Below are 18067 nucleotides of genomic sequence, written 5' to 3'. Positions count from 1 at the left end.
GACAATGTGCCAGAAGTAGTCAAAAGTTGCCTAGATATTGTGGCAAAAATAAAACAATATATTTTCATTAATTTTGCTAATAATATAAGTAGTTAATTAGGACAAAACTTATGCTATCATTAATTTTCACCATCTTTTATCTCATTAATTCTGCAAACATATTTATTGATTGGATTTAAATGGGACAAACTTAAGAGTAGATGGTACAAAATATCCAAAATTAAAAGTTTAGGGTATAAAATATCCAAAATTAAAGTCTAGGATACAAAAAAAAAATTTGATACAAGTTGAAGGATGCAAAATGGAGTTAGTCCAAGCTGTAATTATAAAATTTACCAACAATTCAATTCTCCTATACTTGTTTTTTTTCCATTTCTCTTGTTTCTACATTTTAAGTATATCCATCCCTTATTTCTGCACACTAACCTATTCTAGGTTTTCATCAAAGACAGAGACAAAGAGTAACAATTTAGACATTTGTATCTACTTATGAGCTTTAAAATTACTAGGGATTTTCATTATGGTTATAGGGTAAATTACTTTGCACCCTCTTGTGGTTACGCTTATTATTAAATAATCCTTATTATTTTTAAAATATCCATATAACCTCGTTGTATTTTTATGTAAAGTGAAATTTGACACAAAGCAACTTTTGTAATGTTATTAGTTGAAATATGAGTATTGTCTTTAGTTAAATACTTAACATCGTGGTGGAGAGTTAACCATTTTGTATACAATGATAGAACAATTACATGGATATATGCAAAATAATAAGGAATTTAAATAAAAATTATAATTCTGAGGTTCATCTGTTAATTGCTATAGTGAATTTACTTTACCATTCTTTTTCCAATTACATACAATAATACAATAGTTATGTGGATATTTTGAGACATTACAGTACCCTGTGGTAACATGTCAAGCCATAGGAGGATAAATAGCAATCTATTTTTACTTAATGGCTGTGTTTGAATTGAGATGATTTGAGATAAAATAATTTGTTTCACAAATTTCAATCACCTTTTTATCATACATACATCACATCATAAAAAGTGCTACAGTAATCATCTCAAATAAATCATCCAAATAAACTCCTATCCAATATATATATATTTTTTTCACTTCAAGTTTATTAAATCAATTGATACTAGATTTCTTTAACTTAATGTGTAAATTAACTTGCTAGCGTAATGTACTTATACCTACTTCAACTTTATTCGCACCATCTAAGCTACATCAACCCAAAATATTCGATTTGGAACGGAATGAAAAGATTATTACATCCACATTGCACAATTTAAATCAATGAAAAAAAAAAAAGAACAATAAAACAAGCCAAAAAGGAAAAAAAAAAAAAAGATAAATGTGATTAGGACAGAAATCCAAGTATTGAGAATTTGATACCAAATTCGTGGTTAGAATTGTCAATTCAACTAAAGTTGAAGATCAATCCGGACAGAGCTACGTCAGCAATCCATATCTGTAATAGTGATAAAAGGTGAGGACAGTTTGAGGAAAGGCAACTCAATAAATATTCCAGATTTAGCAGCCCTCACTCATATGCCATCAATACCGTTTCTGGGATTCACACATATTTCTTCATCATCCCTCTTTCCTACAAAGTCTTCTCCAAAGAAGAATTCTCCGAACCCTGAAATTTCATTAATTTCAGCTAATTTTTGCTGTTAGGGCTAAAGATTTCGTCCAACATGTATAGTCCAGAGGCAATTTCTAGAGACATAAGTAATAATCTTATGTTTTCTAGTAATACTTCTAGTGGTGCCAACAGTTTCAGGAATGGTTTCTTGGATGGGGATTTTTTCAAGAGTAGTAAAGAAATCCTGAATTCAAGTTCAGATCTTTTTCAGCAACCAGCATCAGCAGCAGCTGCAGCCCATTTTCAGCAGCAGAACGGTGGCTTGATGAGATATAGATCAGCTCCAAGTGCATATTTTGCTAGCTATTTAGATAGCAGCAAGGACAATAATAATACTACTAATACCAATACCAGTGGTGGTAGTAATACTAATGGGGATAGTTCTGAATCTGACTCAATGTTTTCAGCTTTCTTGAATGAACCCACTAATGAAAGTCCTTATCATCATCAGAGGAACAATCCTCACCAGCACCAGCAGCAAGTACAGCCGCAGGGTTCTTGTGGGGCTATGAAGATGGAAATGAATGAGGTGGAATCAAACCCATCTGGAATGCAGCAAAATCGAAACGGAAATGGCTTTTGCAGTAGTAACAGTAGTAGTAGTACTATGGTTTCTGTAGGGTATCAGGCTGCTGTCTGCGCAGGTGGTGGTACTGTTGTTGGATCTTATACTGTCCCACTTGGGGTGGAGAATCAAGGTCAAGTCAGGATGAACAGTAATGCTAATGGCTCAAATCTCATCAGGCAAAGCAGTTCTCCAGCTGGGTTTTTCTCTGGTAATCTATTCTCAATCATCTTTGTTGATTTCTTGCTGTTTTGTATGCTAATTAATATGGAATTTTGTGCTTATGAGCTAGTGATGCAAGGGTGGCAAGTTTGATTGGTTGTGACTTAGCTTTGGATAAAGTCAGGCCTGGATCTATCTTGGCTTTACTTTCATAAAATGGTGTTTGACTTTTAAGGCTTTTCTTTCTGATTGGATCCGTTACAAAAGGTTGCTTCTTTTCTTTTTCTACTGTTAAGTGATGATGGATTGGTTGTACTTATACATGGAGGTTGAAGATGTGGGAATTGCAAAGTTGACAAGTAAATTGAGACAATTGTCTGGTCGAAGAACGTCCTATTTTTTGTGGAGTATTTCTTTTGTGTAGGTTGAGACTCGCTATTTTTGGTTTGGGTTGGGGAGACGGGGAAAACAAATGGTTTGTCAATGGAAGTTACTATGTCTAAGCTGCTAATCAAGGTAGATGCAGCCTGCAGTCACTACTTTTTCCATTAGTATTTGATGGGGCGATGATATTATATTTATGCCTGAATTTAGTATTTAGAAGTTTTGAGTTTTATCTACCTAAATTTGCTGGTATAAGTTCCCATTATTTCAAGAATCAGTTGATAAGATTTGTTTGAATGAACTCAGGATTTGATGCAGTGGGAGAAGTTGGAAACTTCAGAAGTGGTAACGGGACCAATGGGGAAGCAAGCTCATCAACCGGTGGCTTGAATAATCGTCTTAACTTCAACTCTGGACCATCTTCCAGTTCAAGGTTCATGCCTAGCATAGCAGAAAATGGGAATGAGAACGGTGGAACGGGTAGCTCTGAGCATCGACAATTGGGGAATGGAAATGAGACTAACCAAGGCTATGTCTCCGGCTTTCTTAATGATACTTGGAACGATTCTCCATTCAATAGCCTAAAAAGAAACAGAGATGGTGACTTGAAGGGGTACTCTAGTTTCAATGGATTGGAAAATCAGGTGATGTTTTGGATTGTACGGAAAATTAGCCTGCCTTGTATTGTACCTCGTGCTCTTGTCTCATGTTGTGTTTTGTTATCAGGATGGTGGACCTAGAAATCAAACTCCTGGATTAATTCACCATTTGAGTTTGCCAAAAACTGCTGGTGAAATGGCCGCCATAGAGAAATATATGCAATTTCAACAAGATTCTGTTCCTTGCAAAATACGTGCAAAAAGAGGTTGCGCCACGCATCCCCGCAGCATTGCAGAGAGGGTACATCTCTACATTTACTTCCAAATTTGGAGATTCAGCCATTGAAAACAATAAAAGTTTTTGTTGTAAATCTGGAGTGCAGTCATTCATCTATAATTATGTTGATCATTTGTAGATGAGACGTACTCGTATAAGCGAGAGAATGAAGAAGCTACAAGAACTCTTTCCCAATATGGACAAGGTAGGTTTCTTGTAGCTTTATTTGGGGATCATTACTTTTTCTGGAAACTGTAAGGTATTGAGATCTCTTGCCCGACATTTTTTGGCAGCAAACAAACACAGCTGATATGTTGGACTTGGCTGTTGAATACATTAAAGACCTTCAAAACCAAGTCCAGGTATGGCCAAGATATCACTTTCTCATACCTGAAAGTCACATGAATCTCGCCTAAAATTCTCCTTTCATCTCATGCTTGTCCTCTTTTTTCTTCAGACACTCACGGAAACCAGGGCAAAGTGCATTTGTTCAAGCAAACAGCCACAATGTTCACACCCTGCGGTGTAGACTTGCCTGTGTACAGATAGTGATAGGTGGGAAGAGTGGAGATGAAGGAAAGATAAGATTACTGCTGACCTTTTTTCTTCCTTTTTGTTGGATTGTAAGATTGAAGAACCATCGTACGTTGGCTATGATCCCTTTCGAAAGGCAGATTTAGTCTTCACTTAGTCCAAGTAGTTGAACATCCCACAAAAATATCTCTTATGTATAGTAAACTATTCCCCCCCACAAGCCATTACTGCTTTAGACTCTCATTGGACTATATATCTCTTAGCTGGAGGTACAATACATTTCATCCAACTTTTGTAGTCAAATGATTCGCTTAAGCTGTCTATTCAATAAGTAGTGCAAAGCCATGACATTGTGATCTTGGATTTGTGGTGATAAATATGTGTTGGCTTTTTGACTTAAAAACTGTTAATATAGCAACTATAAGATTCTTACTGGAGTGCCAAATTTGACCGTGTTCAACGCTAATCCGCACTTGTCATATCGTTAAGGAAATATTGGTGCTATCTTCTGGGCATTTATTCCTTGCATCTTCTCATTGGCGATCGGCATCGCCTTGTTGGGATTGCATTTTTTGTAGAAAAATTACTGTAGCGATTTGATATATGTAAAATAAAAAAGTAATTGAAAAATGTATTTACGAAAAACGTAGCAATTTTTCAAATCCAAACAAGAATAGAACCCATTTGGATTGTATTTTGTGGGGAGTTTTTGTACGCAATTATTATAACATTTTGTTCAGATGTTATGTATGTGAAATAAAAATGTGATACGAAGATATATAAAAGCAAATATCACCAAAAGAAATTAGAAAAATTTCTCGATAACAAATGCAATCAACACAAGGCCTTATTTTTCGGCAGTTAAGAAATTGCCAAAGATTAAAATCACATCCATGGGCCAAGGAAATCAGGTGTGAATGATTTTTTCTTTGAGCTCCAGCTGAAGTGTGTTGCTGACTTTTTACATGGCATCAATTGATTCCACAATCCATAGTATTCAACTGTACATTCTCGTTTGGCAGAGCTTCATCTGAGAATGGGAAGCAAACAGATACGTATCTTATCCTGTTTAATTGACATTTGATGCTTTGTTGGATGAGCATTCATTTTTATCACCTTTGCTTTCCCAACTTCCAAAGTGGGCTATTGGCTAATATAGAGATGCATCTCCACCAAAAATGACATGCGAGCCGTCTTGTTTGGATCGCTATTTTTTTAGAGCTTTTTTTTAAGAAAAAATGTATCGTAGCGATTTGATATATGTTATGTAAAAAGATAATTGAAAAATGTGTTTACGGAAAACGTAAAAAATTTCTGAGGAAATTTTTTTTCTAACCCTTGTTTTTAAAACGCTCCCTACAACCTTTCCAATCTAAATTAACAAGTATCGAATCGAATCGAAAATTTGACAATGGAGAAGACACTAACAGCCTTCTCATAGTCATTGGGTCGACCCCAATGGCTTAATTCTCTAACCTTGTTGCTTCATATTAGCCTTGCTATATACGCTTATCCCTTGATTTAGAATGGTTCTCCAGTTTAGAATAGTTCTTCATATTAGTAAGCATATAAACATGGAGTTGTTCATCTTGCAAAATGTTTCGTATTTAGATTTTCGGTGGAAAGGGCGTCTTAAGAGCATTTTTTAACCCATCAAGGTGCAATTTTCCGGGTTCGGGGATGGGCCTATTTCTTTTCTCTCAATTGGATAGTCATGGGACTTGGGCTCCCGGCTCCGACCAATACCATGCCAAGTCTTGTTCACACAGCTCACTTCAGACGGCTGATCCAACCTAAAGAGCTCTCATAAATCAATTTTGTTAGATTGGCCCTTAAAATTTTGAGATTACAATCTATAGATTAATTAAAATAGTTTCCCACTTAGATATTCGAATTATTCCAATGCTGCGACCTTTTTCTGATAGGAAGATCATTTCACTCAAATAACCTACACTTGTGATAGAAGATAAATGAAGTCAAATATGATACAAATACATAAAGATCTGAAATAAACAAATTTGAAAAATCATTACAAATAAACGTAATATTGATACTCTAACATATCTTCCATCAATCATTGTAATTCAATAGATATGTGCATGTCTCCCAATAGATAGATCTAATAAAAACTAGTTCAATTTTAAAGAACAAATTTAAATCTGATCATGATAAATGAAGAAATTACAGATATAAGAAACTAAATCTACAAAATCTAATATTTAACATAAAATGACAAAAAAATTAAAGAACTCTCACAAGAAAAAACTCTATGAGAGAATAAAACTCTTATTATAACAATCTACGATGGAAGAAACTCATACTATGAGATCTTAGGAGAGAAGAATTTTTCATTAAAAGAATCCTATAAAAGACTTGATTGAAAAAAGGAAAACTAAAAACTACAGAGATAGCTCCCTCTTATAGGAAAAAACCAAATTTATCTAGTCACTCTTAAGGTTGCACAGCAGTCAAGCCGCTTCAAGTTTATCGCAAATAACTCGAATCAAAGCTTGACTCAAGTTTGGTTAACATTGAATTTGAGTCAAGTTCGAGTTCAAAAATTCATAACTCGTTAACTCGTGAGCCGACTCAATTTTACATATTTCTTATTTTAATAGTAAAATTATATATATAATCATAATATTTTATTATTTATTCATAAAAATTATTATTTATTAACAAAAATTTTTTAATAAATTTTTTTTATTTTTTAAAATTCGAGCTCGACTTGAATTTGACTTGTGGTGGGAGAGAACTTTTGTAGAACGAGACAGCCGCGCCCGAAAATCACCCTGTTACTATCCATCTACTTTATTTTGTTAATCATCTTATGCAAGCTGATTGCAGTCTACTCACTAATAAAATTTCTTGTGTTATATAAAAAAAATTGAAATGAATATTGAAAATGCTAAGGGTCCGTTTGTTTCGGGTGAAAATGTTTTTCAAGAAAATATTTTCCTAATTTCCCGTGTTTGGTTGCACAAAAGTTACTGAAAACATTTTCCTATGCAAAATATTTTCACTCATCTTATGGAAAACAACTTCCCTTCCAAACTTACTGAAGTTGTTTTCCGAAATGCATGCATTCCGCCTGTAGTATGTTCAAAACTTACTGAAAATATCTTGTAGTATGTTTTTTTTTTTTTTAGTGTAAACAGGAGGACTCGAACCCAATATCTCTTCCTTACACTCCCTCCCCCGTACCACCCAACCCAACCCAACCCTCCCCCTAGTATATTCAAAATAAAAAAAAAACCTCATCCTGCTCATCCTATGCTAGTAATTAATTATGTATAATAGGGACATTCTTTTCTAGAAAAACTTTCAGCAATGAGAGTGCAAGATATATGTCACAATAAGTATTGCATGTGATTGATATTTGACACTAAATGGCTAGCAATTTGTTTATTGCTTAAGGAGATATTTTTTATTCATATATACATTTCTCCAAGATTTTTTAAAGTTAAACAATGAGATAAATTTTCTTATTTTGCATGGGAAAAAGTATGTAGTTATAATGTGTAGAAAGTAAAAATAGAGATAAAAGTGAAAATATTTCAAAAGTTAAACAAACACCAGAAAAATGAAGTAAGAAAATATTTTCAATAAGCTAACCAAACACCTGAAAATGATGAAAGGGAAATGATTTTCATGAAAAATTACTTCCACGGAAAATATTTTCCCAAGGAAAACATTTTACTTCCAACCAAACAGAGCCTAAAAACTCAAACTCTTTCCCAACATGTAATTAATACAACATTATAATTTAAAGGCCAAGTTTACAAAACTCTACTCGTATAGGGCTAACATAAAGATACTAATCCCACCGCATTGGGAATTAGCCCTACTCTACATTCAAAGCCAGGAGACTATTTATTTATTTTTTTTATATTCCTTTTTGTCATAGTTGTTGTGGACTTGTGTCCGTTTTAGCTGCAAATCCACCTCAAAAAAAAAAAAAAAAAAAAACTAGAGCACAAATTGTTTACATTATTGATTTTGATATGTTCTCTTTTACCAGCATTAGTTTCTTTAATTCGTGCTTTCAGTATATGCCGTGAGTTTGATATGTTTCTCATACTAGCATTACTTTCTTTTATTCGAGTTTTCGATATATGACATCAATTAATTATTATCTTTTTGTTAGCTTCATAAATAAATAGGGAGAAAAGCTGAAGAAATTTGGTAAAGCATATTAGACAAAAAAAAAATTGTAAATACAACATGAGTTCAATACGAGTTTTGAAAGTAAAATGGGTACCTAGCTAGTCTTTTTCGTTCAACACTTTTTTTCTAAGTCAACATCAAAGACACAACTTTATCATCATATCTTCGTGCATTTTTCAAGGATATCTAGCTTTATTTTGAATTACCATCATTATGCAGCAGAACTATTTCTTATAAGCATTCATAAAATTTTAAATATCAACACTGTTAAGCCCCAACCTACCTGGAATCGAATTATCACAACTTTAGGTGATTTTAGATTCTGATTTTTTTAAAAAAAAATTATTTTATTATGTTCTAAATTATTTGTCATATCTTGATTGAGGTTTTTTTTAATTTAAAAAAAATTCTGAAGATTCTATTTTGGTGCCTTTTGATTCTAATATTTTAAAATCAACTTTTATACAATCAGAAACAGTTAAGAACCATGGGAAAAACACTAAATAGGATTCAGACCATTTAATATATAACATTAACTTGACTAAGTAAGTGTTGTTTACTTTTGGTTGGCCAAATAATCCAATCACTCGCACATGAACTAGTTTTGACGTTAAACTTTTTAAATTTGACTCAAATTCAGACCTCGTTTGGCAAGTGAGTTTTTTAGGTATTTGTCTAAAACTTTACTGTAACTTACTGTAGAATATTTGGAAAAATTTTTTAAGATGAAAAACTTTTTTTCCTTTTCTTTTTTTCTTTCTTTTTCTTTTTCTTCCTTTCCTTTTTCTTTTCTTTCCTCTGTTCTTCTTCTTCTTCCTTCCCCCTCCCCCGCCACCTTTGCCTCCGACGTTGAAGAACTAGCAGCCATGGTCCAAATTTTTTTTTTCTTTTCTCTTCCCCTTTTCTCCCTCTCTCTCTCCCTCTCTGCTCCTCTTCCCCACTCTCCTCCCCTTCCCCCTCCCCCTTTGCCCAATCTGGTCGCGTGACCAACTCACAGATGTGGTTTGGTCGCGCGACTGGCTGCGATCTGGTTGCACGACCAGATCGCAGCTAGGGGAAAGGGGAGGGTGGCGGGGGAGAGGGGAGAGGGAGGAGAAGGGGAGAGGGGAGGGAAGGAGAGGGGGAGGGAGAGAAAAAAAAAAGAAAAGAGAAAAGAGAGGGGAGCACCAACAGATCGGTCAAAGGGAGAAGGGGAGGGTAGGAGAGGGGGAGAGGGAGAGGGAGAAAGGGAAAAAAAAAAAAAAAGGAAGGCTGGCGCCGGAAGCGGCGGCGAAGGTGGTGGCCGGCGATGAAGGTGGTGGTGGATCGAGGTGGGGGAGAAAGAAGAAGAAAAGAGGAAGTTTTTTGTGTATTAGATTTTGAAGTGTGTAAGTTAAAAAATTTGATAAGTTTTTTTGAGTTACTGTAGTTAAAGTTGTTAAAAAACTAGTAGCAGACAAACTTGATAAAAAACTCAAGTCCCAAACAGGATCTCAATTCAATAAACATAAACTTTAGAAAATATATGTAAAAACTTCAAGTTATCCCGAATGTATTCTAAAGAAACTCACTGAAATTGCACTCCAATTCGAGCAAGCCAATAGTGAATGCACTTTCAAATTTGTGAACCAAACAATCAAATTAAACATTCAAGTGTAGGCCATTATTCTCTCTCTCTCTCTGTTTTTTTTTTATGGTGTAGAAAAGCTTGTATAGTTTTAATTTTGATCATCACCATGAATTAAAATATATCCTCGAAATCACAAGTAGCACGAGTAATTTATATTATCTAAATGGTCTGAACTTATCAACTGAGTCAACATGTGTTGACTGTTCATTTGTATACCTTGCAAATAACAAAGAAAAGAATATAATTAAATGGGAAAAAAAGGAGACAAATAAAAAACAGCTTGGTGGCGCGCAGAAAAGCCGTTTTCGTTACCAACAAAAGAAAAACAAAAGAAGGTAAAAAGGATGAGCCATCAGCCATGTTCAACTCGTCTACTCACTACTGACTACTGAGTCAACCACGATTTAATCACAAAATAAATAAAAAATAATCATCTGCTCTGCTTTCTCCATTTCCCATTTGTTTCCTTCTCGAAACTGTTCCGGTCGTCTCTCCCTTAAATCCTAAACCTCTTTTTTTACTTCTTTTCTTTTAGCAGTATTTGGTATAGTTTTGTTGATCAAGAGTAAGGAGGTGCAGGAGCAGGAGCAGGAGCAGGAGTAAGAGGAAAATGTCGAATTTGTACGGCGGAGGTGGTGGAGCAAATCTGAATCAGAAAATTGATTATGTGTTCAAAATAGTACTGATTGGGGACTCTTCGGTCGGCAAGTCGCAGCTGCTAGCTCGGTTCTCCAGAAACGAGTTTAGTCTCGATTCCAAGGCCACAATCGGGGTCGAATTCCAGACGCGGACTGTCGTAATCGATCACAAAACCGTCAAAGCTCAGATTTGGGACACCGCCGGCCAAGAAAGGTACTTGTAGATATCTTATATTAGCCGTTATTCATTTCAGATTTAGTGAAGTTGTTTGCTGTTGCTTGTGTGTGAAAACTGCGAATGAAGGTTTAGTTGTGTGATCTGAAATGATTTTTGTGTAATTCTCTGGTATTTCTTTTATTTCGTTCTATTTCGATTACTAGTAATTTGAGTGTGATGTTGCGGGTTTGAGATTCCAGTAGTATTAGATTTGTAATTTAGATGAGCTAATAGTTTGCTTTAGCCTGTCATGCTTTTTCCTACTCTGTCAAATAGAGCTCCAGCAAGTGCTTCGTGTTTAATTAAGAATACGATGTTGTATGAGGGAAAAAATAAAAGAAAAGAAACTATTAGTTGGAAGGTTCTTAAACAGAGAGAGAGAGAGGGTGATGCAAAGCAGTTAGATTTTCGAAGCTCATTATGCCATGAATTTAACCGTCGTGATTTAGTAGTAGTGTATGTGTTTCAAAATTTCAGGTTAGGAGAGCCTTTTGGAGTGGAAAGAGTGTCAGTAGTTCTGTTGTGAACCTGGGATTTTGGAACTGAACTAATGACTATTAATCATGAGAAAGCTGGTATTTGATTCGAGCTGTGGAGGGCTGTGTTTATGTAGCTTATTTATCATAGTTGTTAGTTATTCAAAGAGTCAATTCTGTATACATTGTCAGATTCTCTGTTTGTTTGTACAAACTAAATAACAGAGAAGGTTCCCCACCTTCAAAGATAGAGACGAGGTGATTAAGACATGGGGTGAACATGTTTGCCCAGAGCTTAAATTCTTTGGTGAGATAGAATATTTGGAGCTACACTGCATGAGAATGTGATCGTGAGAGTGCAATAGCATCACTTTCTTTCCTTATTATTTACCACCACTATGTAAATAGCATGTTATAATTAATTGCTCTGCTTATGGTGCAGAAAGTTGGCTTCACCATGATATGCTAGAATGATGAATTTGGGTCTGAGATCCTGTTGTTTATGCCTTTTGAAATGATTTAACTCTGATTGCTATCTGGTAGTTTGTAGATTCTAATAATTCATATCATGGATATTTGTGTCTTCCAAGAAATTTTTTTTTTGGATCACAATAACTGGTCTTTTTTAAAAGAGTTCTTTGAGAACTTTAAGCAATAATTATTTAAGGAGAGTGATTGCTTGTATTTTGAATGTGATGGATAAGTTGCTTTTGATTCAACGTGATGATCTAGAGAAGTTCATTTTCAAATAACACTTCGACTGTCTTGTGAAGCTCACTTCTGCTGAATTATGGATTCCATGGGTCAAACTGCTAGAGTTTTGAATGTTAATTCTGCTAGAATTTGAATAAAACTGTTAAAAGATATGACAGATTATGCCCTTTTCGGTGATCAGGTTTCTTATTTGGTGAGGAAATAATCTACCACATATCATGATTATTATTATTATTTGGGTTATTATCCAAATATTGATATTGTTATTGCAAATTAAAGAAATGTTGTTGGTTTTATTTGTAATCCCAGGATAACGAAATTGATTTCTGAGAAGTCTACTTTAAAGTTTGTTTCTGAGAATTAGACTTTAAAATTGCTTTCTAGGGATCACCTTCTTCTTTCAACTTCTTTTTCTATGACTTCCACCCCCTCTCCCCAGCCAAAAAAAAAAAAAAAAAATTCAACACCTTGCAACCCAAAACATTATCCACTGCCCTTCTTAACTCTTTACTCTCCTTTTCCTCAAGTCTCTTCTCCAATTTTTCCAATCAAACAACGAATTCACTTTTGATACGCAGCCACCAAGAGCCATTGCTAGTAGCACTAGTTCTAGTTTTGTAATCATTTTACTACTTGCCAACCTCCTCTTTTGATTCTTTCCCTGCACTTTTTGCTTGTTGGTATCCTTATTTTGACGTACTAATAGGTTTACTTCTACTGCTGATGACGACGAGTTCTTCTGCACTGGTTGTTCACCATTGACAGCCGTGGTGGAGAGGGAATTATTAGGAGTGAAAGAGGCTGGAGCAGTGGGGCACGTGGTCTGCTTTTGTGGCTATTATTTTACTTTGTTCTTTCTCTACGCATAGAGAATTGATGGGGCAGGAGAAGGGGAGAAGGAGAGTGAGGAGTGGAGGGATTTTGGGAAAAGAACGGCAGAGAGAAGGAACAATATCTGGGAGCGCCAATAGAACGAAGAATATATATTTTTTAATTTCTAATAAGCGCATCAACTTTTGATAAATAACCCCTTATTCTTTTATTGTTAAATTGCTGGATTCACACAGTTCATAGTCTTTGGGATGGTATGTCAGTTCATAGTCTTTGGGATTCACACAGTTCAGTAATATTCTACAATGATTGCAAATAAATCTCCTGGTATCCATCATTGTATCTTATTAAGTTGTGATTTACCTGACTTTGAACCTTGATGGTTAACTTCTTAAAGGAGTTGCTGCATGATATACTGATTTTATCACATCAAGATAAGGTTCTGATGCAAAAGAGTTTTTGTATCCACAGTGTAAGTGAAAGAAATTATTGAACTGTTAACTATGTGATTTATCTAAAAGTTCCAAATTGAAATGGATAGCAGCTAGCTGCTGTAGGATTGGATATTGAAGAAAAGTTGATATTATATGTTATATTTGCCAAGTGGCCCAAAATTTAAAAAAGATTTGTCCTTTGTGTATGTGTATGTGAGAGTGCACCAAAGCAACTGAGCAACATATAATTGTTGCTGAGGTACGGAAATAAAAGTTGATTGGTGCCTCTTATTGTTGTCTTGCAGTAATGCTATCCATTGAGCTTTGCCTTGTTAAAGTTGAGTATCTTCTTTCATGGTAATAAGCACAAGGATATGGTGGGGTTGGGAAGTTTGGGCAATGGAAAAGAAGTGGTTCAATATGCAGGATCTGTTGAGGCTTCATATTTTGATTTAAACTACTGTGTGCACATTCAATGATTTTATGTCTTTGTTAGTTTTGTTAAATTTTGATATTTGTGATTGAATCCGTTTTCTAAGATCCCTGGCGGCCAGAGACATCAGACTCAAGATCTCTTGAGGACCAATTTGTCAAGTCATATAAAATTGTTACTAGATTTTTATATTTTTCTTTAATTCCTGTTTTGACTTATATCTCTTAATGCATTAAATAGATCTGGAAGTTTGCTACTTTACTGATGGACTTCAGCTTCTTCTCCCCAACCCCTATACTCTTTTCACCTCATTTTATGTTACATCTGATTAGTCAGTCAATTTGATCAATTGTTCCTTATGGTTACCTCAGATATCGTGCAGTAACAAGTGCATATTATAGAGGTGCAGTGGGGGCTATGCTGGTTTACGACATTACCAAGCGTCAATCATTTGATCATGTTGCTAGGTGGTTAGAGGAACTGCGGGGCCATGCTGATAAAAATATCGTTATCATGCTTGTAGGCAACAAGACTGACCTTGAGAGTCTTCGTGATGTATCCACTGACGATGCTAAAGAGTTTGCCCAGAAGGAAAACTTATACTTCATGGAAACCTCAGCACTGGAAGCAACTAACGTCGAACCTGCATTCATTACAGTTCTAACAGAGATATATCGAATTGCCAGCAAGAAATCTCTTGTCGCAAATGAGGAAGCAGAATCAGAAGGAAAATCAGCTCTTCTCACGGGAACCAAGATAGTTGTCCCTAGCCAGGAGCCTGTACCAGGGGGAACAAAGTACAGCTGTTGTGGATCTTCATGAGAGAACCCTTTCATGGGAAATATATCTCTTTACACTATGAAGCAAGGATTCCGTCTAACTGTCTAGACACATACAAACACACACCATATACATCTCTCTGTAGTGCATGCTAGGATTAAGCGCACGTCTTTTTGAAAAATCTCAACAGTTAATTCTTCCAAGGAGATGCTGCTGAGTGAATTACAGATCCCCCTATATGAGGTCAGTTTTCCCCTCATTTTCCAGAACTCGTTGTCATCTAATAGTGTTGGTGTTGCCCGGATATTCTAAATAAACCTTGTTGCTTTCGGGTCTTGCAAAAAAGTGAAGCCGAGAAGAGTCCTCACCTCAAATTTAGAGCGCAACACTTGTTATTTTGAGTGAACTGAAGCTTAAATCAAGTACAAATGCATTCATCTTTGCTTGCTGTATAATAAATACGTCCTTGTGACCTATGTTGACAATGCTGTTCGTGGTGGGCGATTGTATGAGCAGCTATTTAGCAGAGTCTGTGCATTCATTCTTCCTGTATGTTCCGGGCTTACTTGAAAACTCTGTTGTCGGGCATAAGTATGCTAGTTTAATGCATTTCACAAATATGGTGCTTTCTAAAGACTGCAGGCTCTATTTTTTTTTTCTGGGAAAACATAATCTCCATCAATGCTCATGATTGTGCTTATTTGTACGAATTAAGCAGACCGTCTTTGTCGATAAAAATTTGGACATACAAATTATCCTGGTAATCAATTTGATTCAGAGCAAGTAATACTACTACCAAACGTCAAATAATCAGTATAAGAAATATCGTCATGTTGTCCTTGCCATGATTAAGGTAAAATTTTGTGCGAAACTTACTGATCCTCTATAATAATTATGGGCGACATGCATCAAATAAACCCACTTAATGGATGAAAAGGTAAATAAAATTTATCAATCTTCTCGAGTCACCTGTGACCATGATTTCCTTTCTTTTCAGAATGGTGATAGTGTTGCTGCAGTAATTTCCATCACCTTTCCCCTTGTAATCAGCAGAAAATTATAGAGTAATCAGCTCCTTGGCAGGTAAAAGTACTGGTTGGATCATCAAAAGCATAGGAATAAGCTGTTGGGCAGGCAGCTTTGAACTCTTTAGAATACACTGAAGGCTTGCACGTATTTGGGTTACTGTTGCTTCCTGCACAACAGAATTCAGGTTTACCAAAAGCAAGGCATGCACTTTTGCATGCAACCACCTTCCCATCTGATGTAACTTGCAGTTCTGGTCGACATTGCCTGTTCAAGTCTGCAGTACATTCTGCCCCGGAACAATTTGTCAGAGAAGGGACTATAGAGATTGGGATGTTGAATCCATCCACAAGGCTAATGTCATAGAAATCCTTGGGGTTATCAAGGCTGAACTCAGCAAGCGTTGCTGGTGGTACACCACCCGCGCCGTTACACCATAAGGCTCCACCGCAGTCACCGGTGGCGCACTTTCCGTTGCCGGTTTCGTCAAAGGTGCATTGGCTGCGTGCCCAGAAGCGGCCGGCCCATCCAGTAGGTGCAAAGATGGTTGCAGCAGAATGTGGTGGTAGACGGAAACCACCGTTGGCTAGCTGGGGTTTTCCTGCATTTGCTAAGATCCCTGGCCATAGTGTGACCTCACAATCATTTCTGAAAGTAAATAATTTTGCATCAGCTCCTGGAAGAGTACCAAATCCAAAAAAAAAAAGAAAAAAGGATCAGGATAGAGAAAGAGTTTCTTTAAACATCAATTCAAAAACATGAAACGGCTGTAGAGTCGAACCAGTAAATTACCTAAATAGGAGAAGAGTAGGACAAAGCAGAGGCGCCATAAAGCCATGAGTGTTACAAGAATGGTGAAGAAGATAAAGCCGGAGAAGACATGATTAAAAAAGAATCAGGAGCCCTATTTATTAAAAAAAAAAGGGTTAGCTACTTGGCTGATTGAATTCAGTGAAACTGTTGAGTCACGAGAGGAAGGGAAAATCGACGAACTCGTTAAACTTTACAGCTTATGCATCATGCCCTTTAGTCCTCATGCAAAATAAAATGCTGAATTGTTGTAGCTCATCTTGATGTGATAAAATGATGACCGAGTAAACAGAGCCATATTTATAGGAATATATAGTTGTAGAACAATCAGAAGAATCTCGCAGCACAACAAGACAATCTTTACATGTTATTAACTGCGCAAATGCCCTTAGATCTCGAACTAATTATTTAACTTAATAGAATATTAGTCAGAATTTGCTACAACTTTTTTGGTAGGTGAGTCTGCTGGTGCGTTCCAATTAGTGCTGTCATAAGGCATGGATTGGAAGGCAGCCCCCTCCTATTTTAGATATACCAGGATTTCAGACAACAGAAATCTTAGGCTCTATCTGGCAAATGATTTTTTTTGGATGTTTGTTTAAAATTTTACTGTAACTTACTGTAAAAGTTGTAGGAAAAATTTTTGAAGTATGTAAATTGTTGGATATTTTGAAGTGTATAGTTTAAAAACTTTGAGAAGTTTTTTGAAGTTACTGTAACTAATAAAGTTGTTAAAAAACTTGTAGCAGACAAACTTGGCAAAAAACTTGCTTGCCAAATAGGCCCTTAGTTTCATAAAAAATTTCCTGCCTAACCCTTGAATGTCGTTGTACATTGTTATCACTATTAATCAGAAAAGGGTCTTGGACTTGTGTGCCTAATTTTCTATTGCAGGGCAGTTTGATTCAATTGCAATTGACTTTTCTGTTTTGGGCTTGTAGAATAGTGTGTTAAGACAGTTTAATGGCAGATTAAAATTAAAGTAAAATGGATTATTTTTTTATGAGTAAAAATGGATTTACATCCTCGTGTATGTGAAAAATAAATTTTTGGACTTCCAAATCTTTTTCAGCAAAAAATAATGGTGAAATCAGCTCCATTGCACGTAAAAGTAGATGGTGGATCATCATTAAAAAAAAAAGGCTTTAAGCACTGGTCTTTGAACACTTGAGAATATTTTCTGTAGGCTTGCACTTTCCAGGGCTGGTGTACTCTCCAACGGATATTCAGGTTTCCCAAAAGCATGGCATGCACTTTTACATGCAAACTTCCAATTCTTGTGAACATATTTGATTCCATGGATGTTCGTTGTAGGGGCACGTTACTGTTGGACAATCCAGCTGTGAAATGGGAACGTTGAATCCATCTACATGGCTAACATATCATAAAGATCAACAGGGCTATCTTCCGCCAGCAATATTGGCAGTGCATCTTTCTCTTTCGTTTTAGATTCTCTTTTAAAAACCATTTCAAAATAGGTAGTATTTTTTACCAAATAAAAATAGGCTTAATTTTCTTTTTTGTAAATGATCTGTAAAGAATATCTGATATCAATACAAACACTAGTGACATTTTGACCATGAAAACAGAAAAGGCTTAATTCATTGTAATATGCATCTCTGAAATATTTATTACCGTGGAACGTACCCGGCCCGTACCATCAATCGTACTAGCTTGTTAAGTAAAAGTCCCATTAATTTTTTTTTTTAAATAAAACAAAAGCTAGGTAGAGGGGAGAAATGAAATTTCATCAA

General features: G+C 35.6%; 3 protein-coding genes across 3 annotated transcripts; 2 read left to right on the top strand and 1 right to left on the bottom strand.

The window, feature by feature from the left end:
• Positions 1 to 1548: 1548 nt before the first annotated feature.
• On the top strand, positions 1549 to 4541 carry LOC113763861 (transcription factor bHLH130-like). The gene is made up of 6 exons (XM_027307835.1): positions 1549 to 2433; positions 3075 to 3412; positions 3495 to 3668; positions 3784 to 3849; positions 3938 to 4006; positions 4102 to 4541. Exons 1-6 carry the CDS (start codon positions 1710 to 1712, stop codon positions 4171 to 4173), a joined length of 1443 nt encoding a protein of 480 aa, XP_027163636.1. The 5' UTR covers positions 1549 to 1709; the 3' UTR covers positions 4174 to 4541.
• A 5785-nt stretch (positions 4542 to 10326) lies between these two features.
• LOC113762066 (ras-related protein RGP1) lies at positions 10327 to 15111 on the top strand. Its single transcript, XM_027305315.1, has 2 exons — positions 10327 to 10806; positions 14069 to 15111. Exons 1-2 carry the CDS (start codon positions 10565 to 10567, stop codon positions 14517 to 14519), a joined length of 693 nt encoding a protein of 230 aa, XP_027161116.1. The 5' UTR covers positions 10327 to 10564; the 3' UTR covers positions 14520 to 15111.
• A 379-nt stretch (positions 15112 to 15490) lies between these two features.
• Positions 15491 to 16341, bottom strand: LOC113759470 (thaumatin-like protein). Its single transcript, XM_027302047.1, has 2 exons — positions 16296 to 16341; positions 15491 to 16179 (listed from the first exon to the last, which is right to left on the bottom strand). Exons 1-2 carry the CDS (start codon positions 16339 to 16341, stop codon positions 15524 to 15526), a joined length of 702 nt encoding a protein of 233 aa, XP_027157848.1. The 3' UTR covers positions 15491 to 15523.
• Between the last annotated feature and the right edge of the window lie 1726 nt (positions 16342 to 18067).

The sequence above is a fragment of the Coffea eugenioides genome, chromosome 2, assembly GCF_003713205.1.
Source record: "Coffea eugenioides isolate CCC68of chromosome 2, Ceug_1.0, whole genome shotgun sequence".
NCBI lineage: Eukaryota > Viridiplantae > Streptophyta > Magnoliopsida > Gentianales > Rubiaceae > Coffea > Coffea eugenioides.
This window is presented reverse-complemented; position numbering and strand designations above follow the sequence as displayed.

Excerpts from the sequence above, each read along its gene's own strand:
- LOC113763861 (XM_027307835.1), top strand. The coding sequence starts at position 1,710 with ATGTATAGTCCAGAGGCAATTTCTAGAGACATAAGTAATAATCTTATG. Across the intron at positions 2,434-3,074 it reads TCCAGCTGGGTTTTTCTCTG|GATTTGATGCAGTGGGAGAA; the intron begins GTAATCTATTCT and ends GAATGAACTCAG. Across the intron at positions 3,669-3,783 it reads CCCGCAGCATTGCAGAGAGG|ATGAGACGTACTCGTATAAG; the intron begins GTACATCTCTAC and ends GATCATTTGTAG.
- LOC113762066 (XM_027305315.1), top strand. The coding sequence starts at position 10,565 with ATGTCGAATTTGTACGGCGGAGGTGGTGGAGCAAATCTGAATCAGAAA. Across the intron at positions 10,807-14,068 it reads GACACCGCCGGCCAAGAAAG|ATATCGTGCAGTAACAAGTG; the intron begins GTACTTGTAGAT and ends TGGTTACCTCAG.
- LOC113759470 (XM_027302047.1), bottom strand. The coding sequence starts at position 16,341 with ATGGCTTTATGGCGCCTCTGCTTTGTCCTACTCTTCTCCTATTTAG. Across the intron at positions 16,180-16,295 it reads CCTACTCTTCTCCTATTTAG|GAGCTGATGCAAAATTATTT; the intron begins GTAATTTACTGG and ends GTACTCTTCCAG.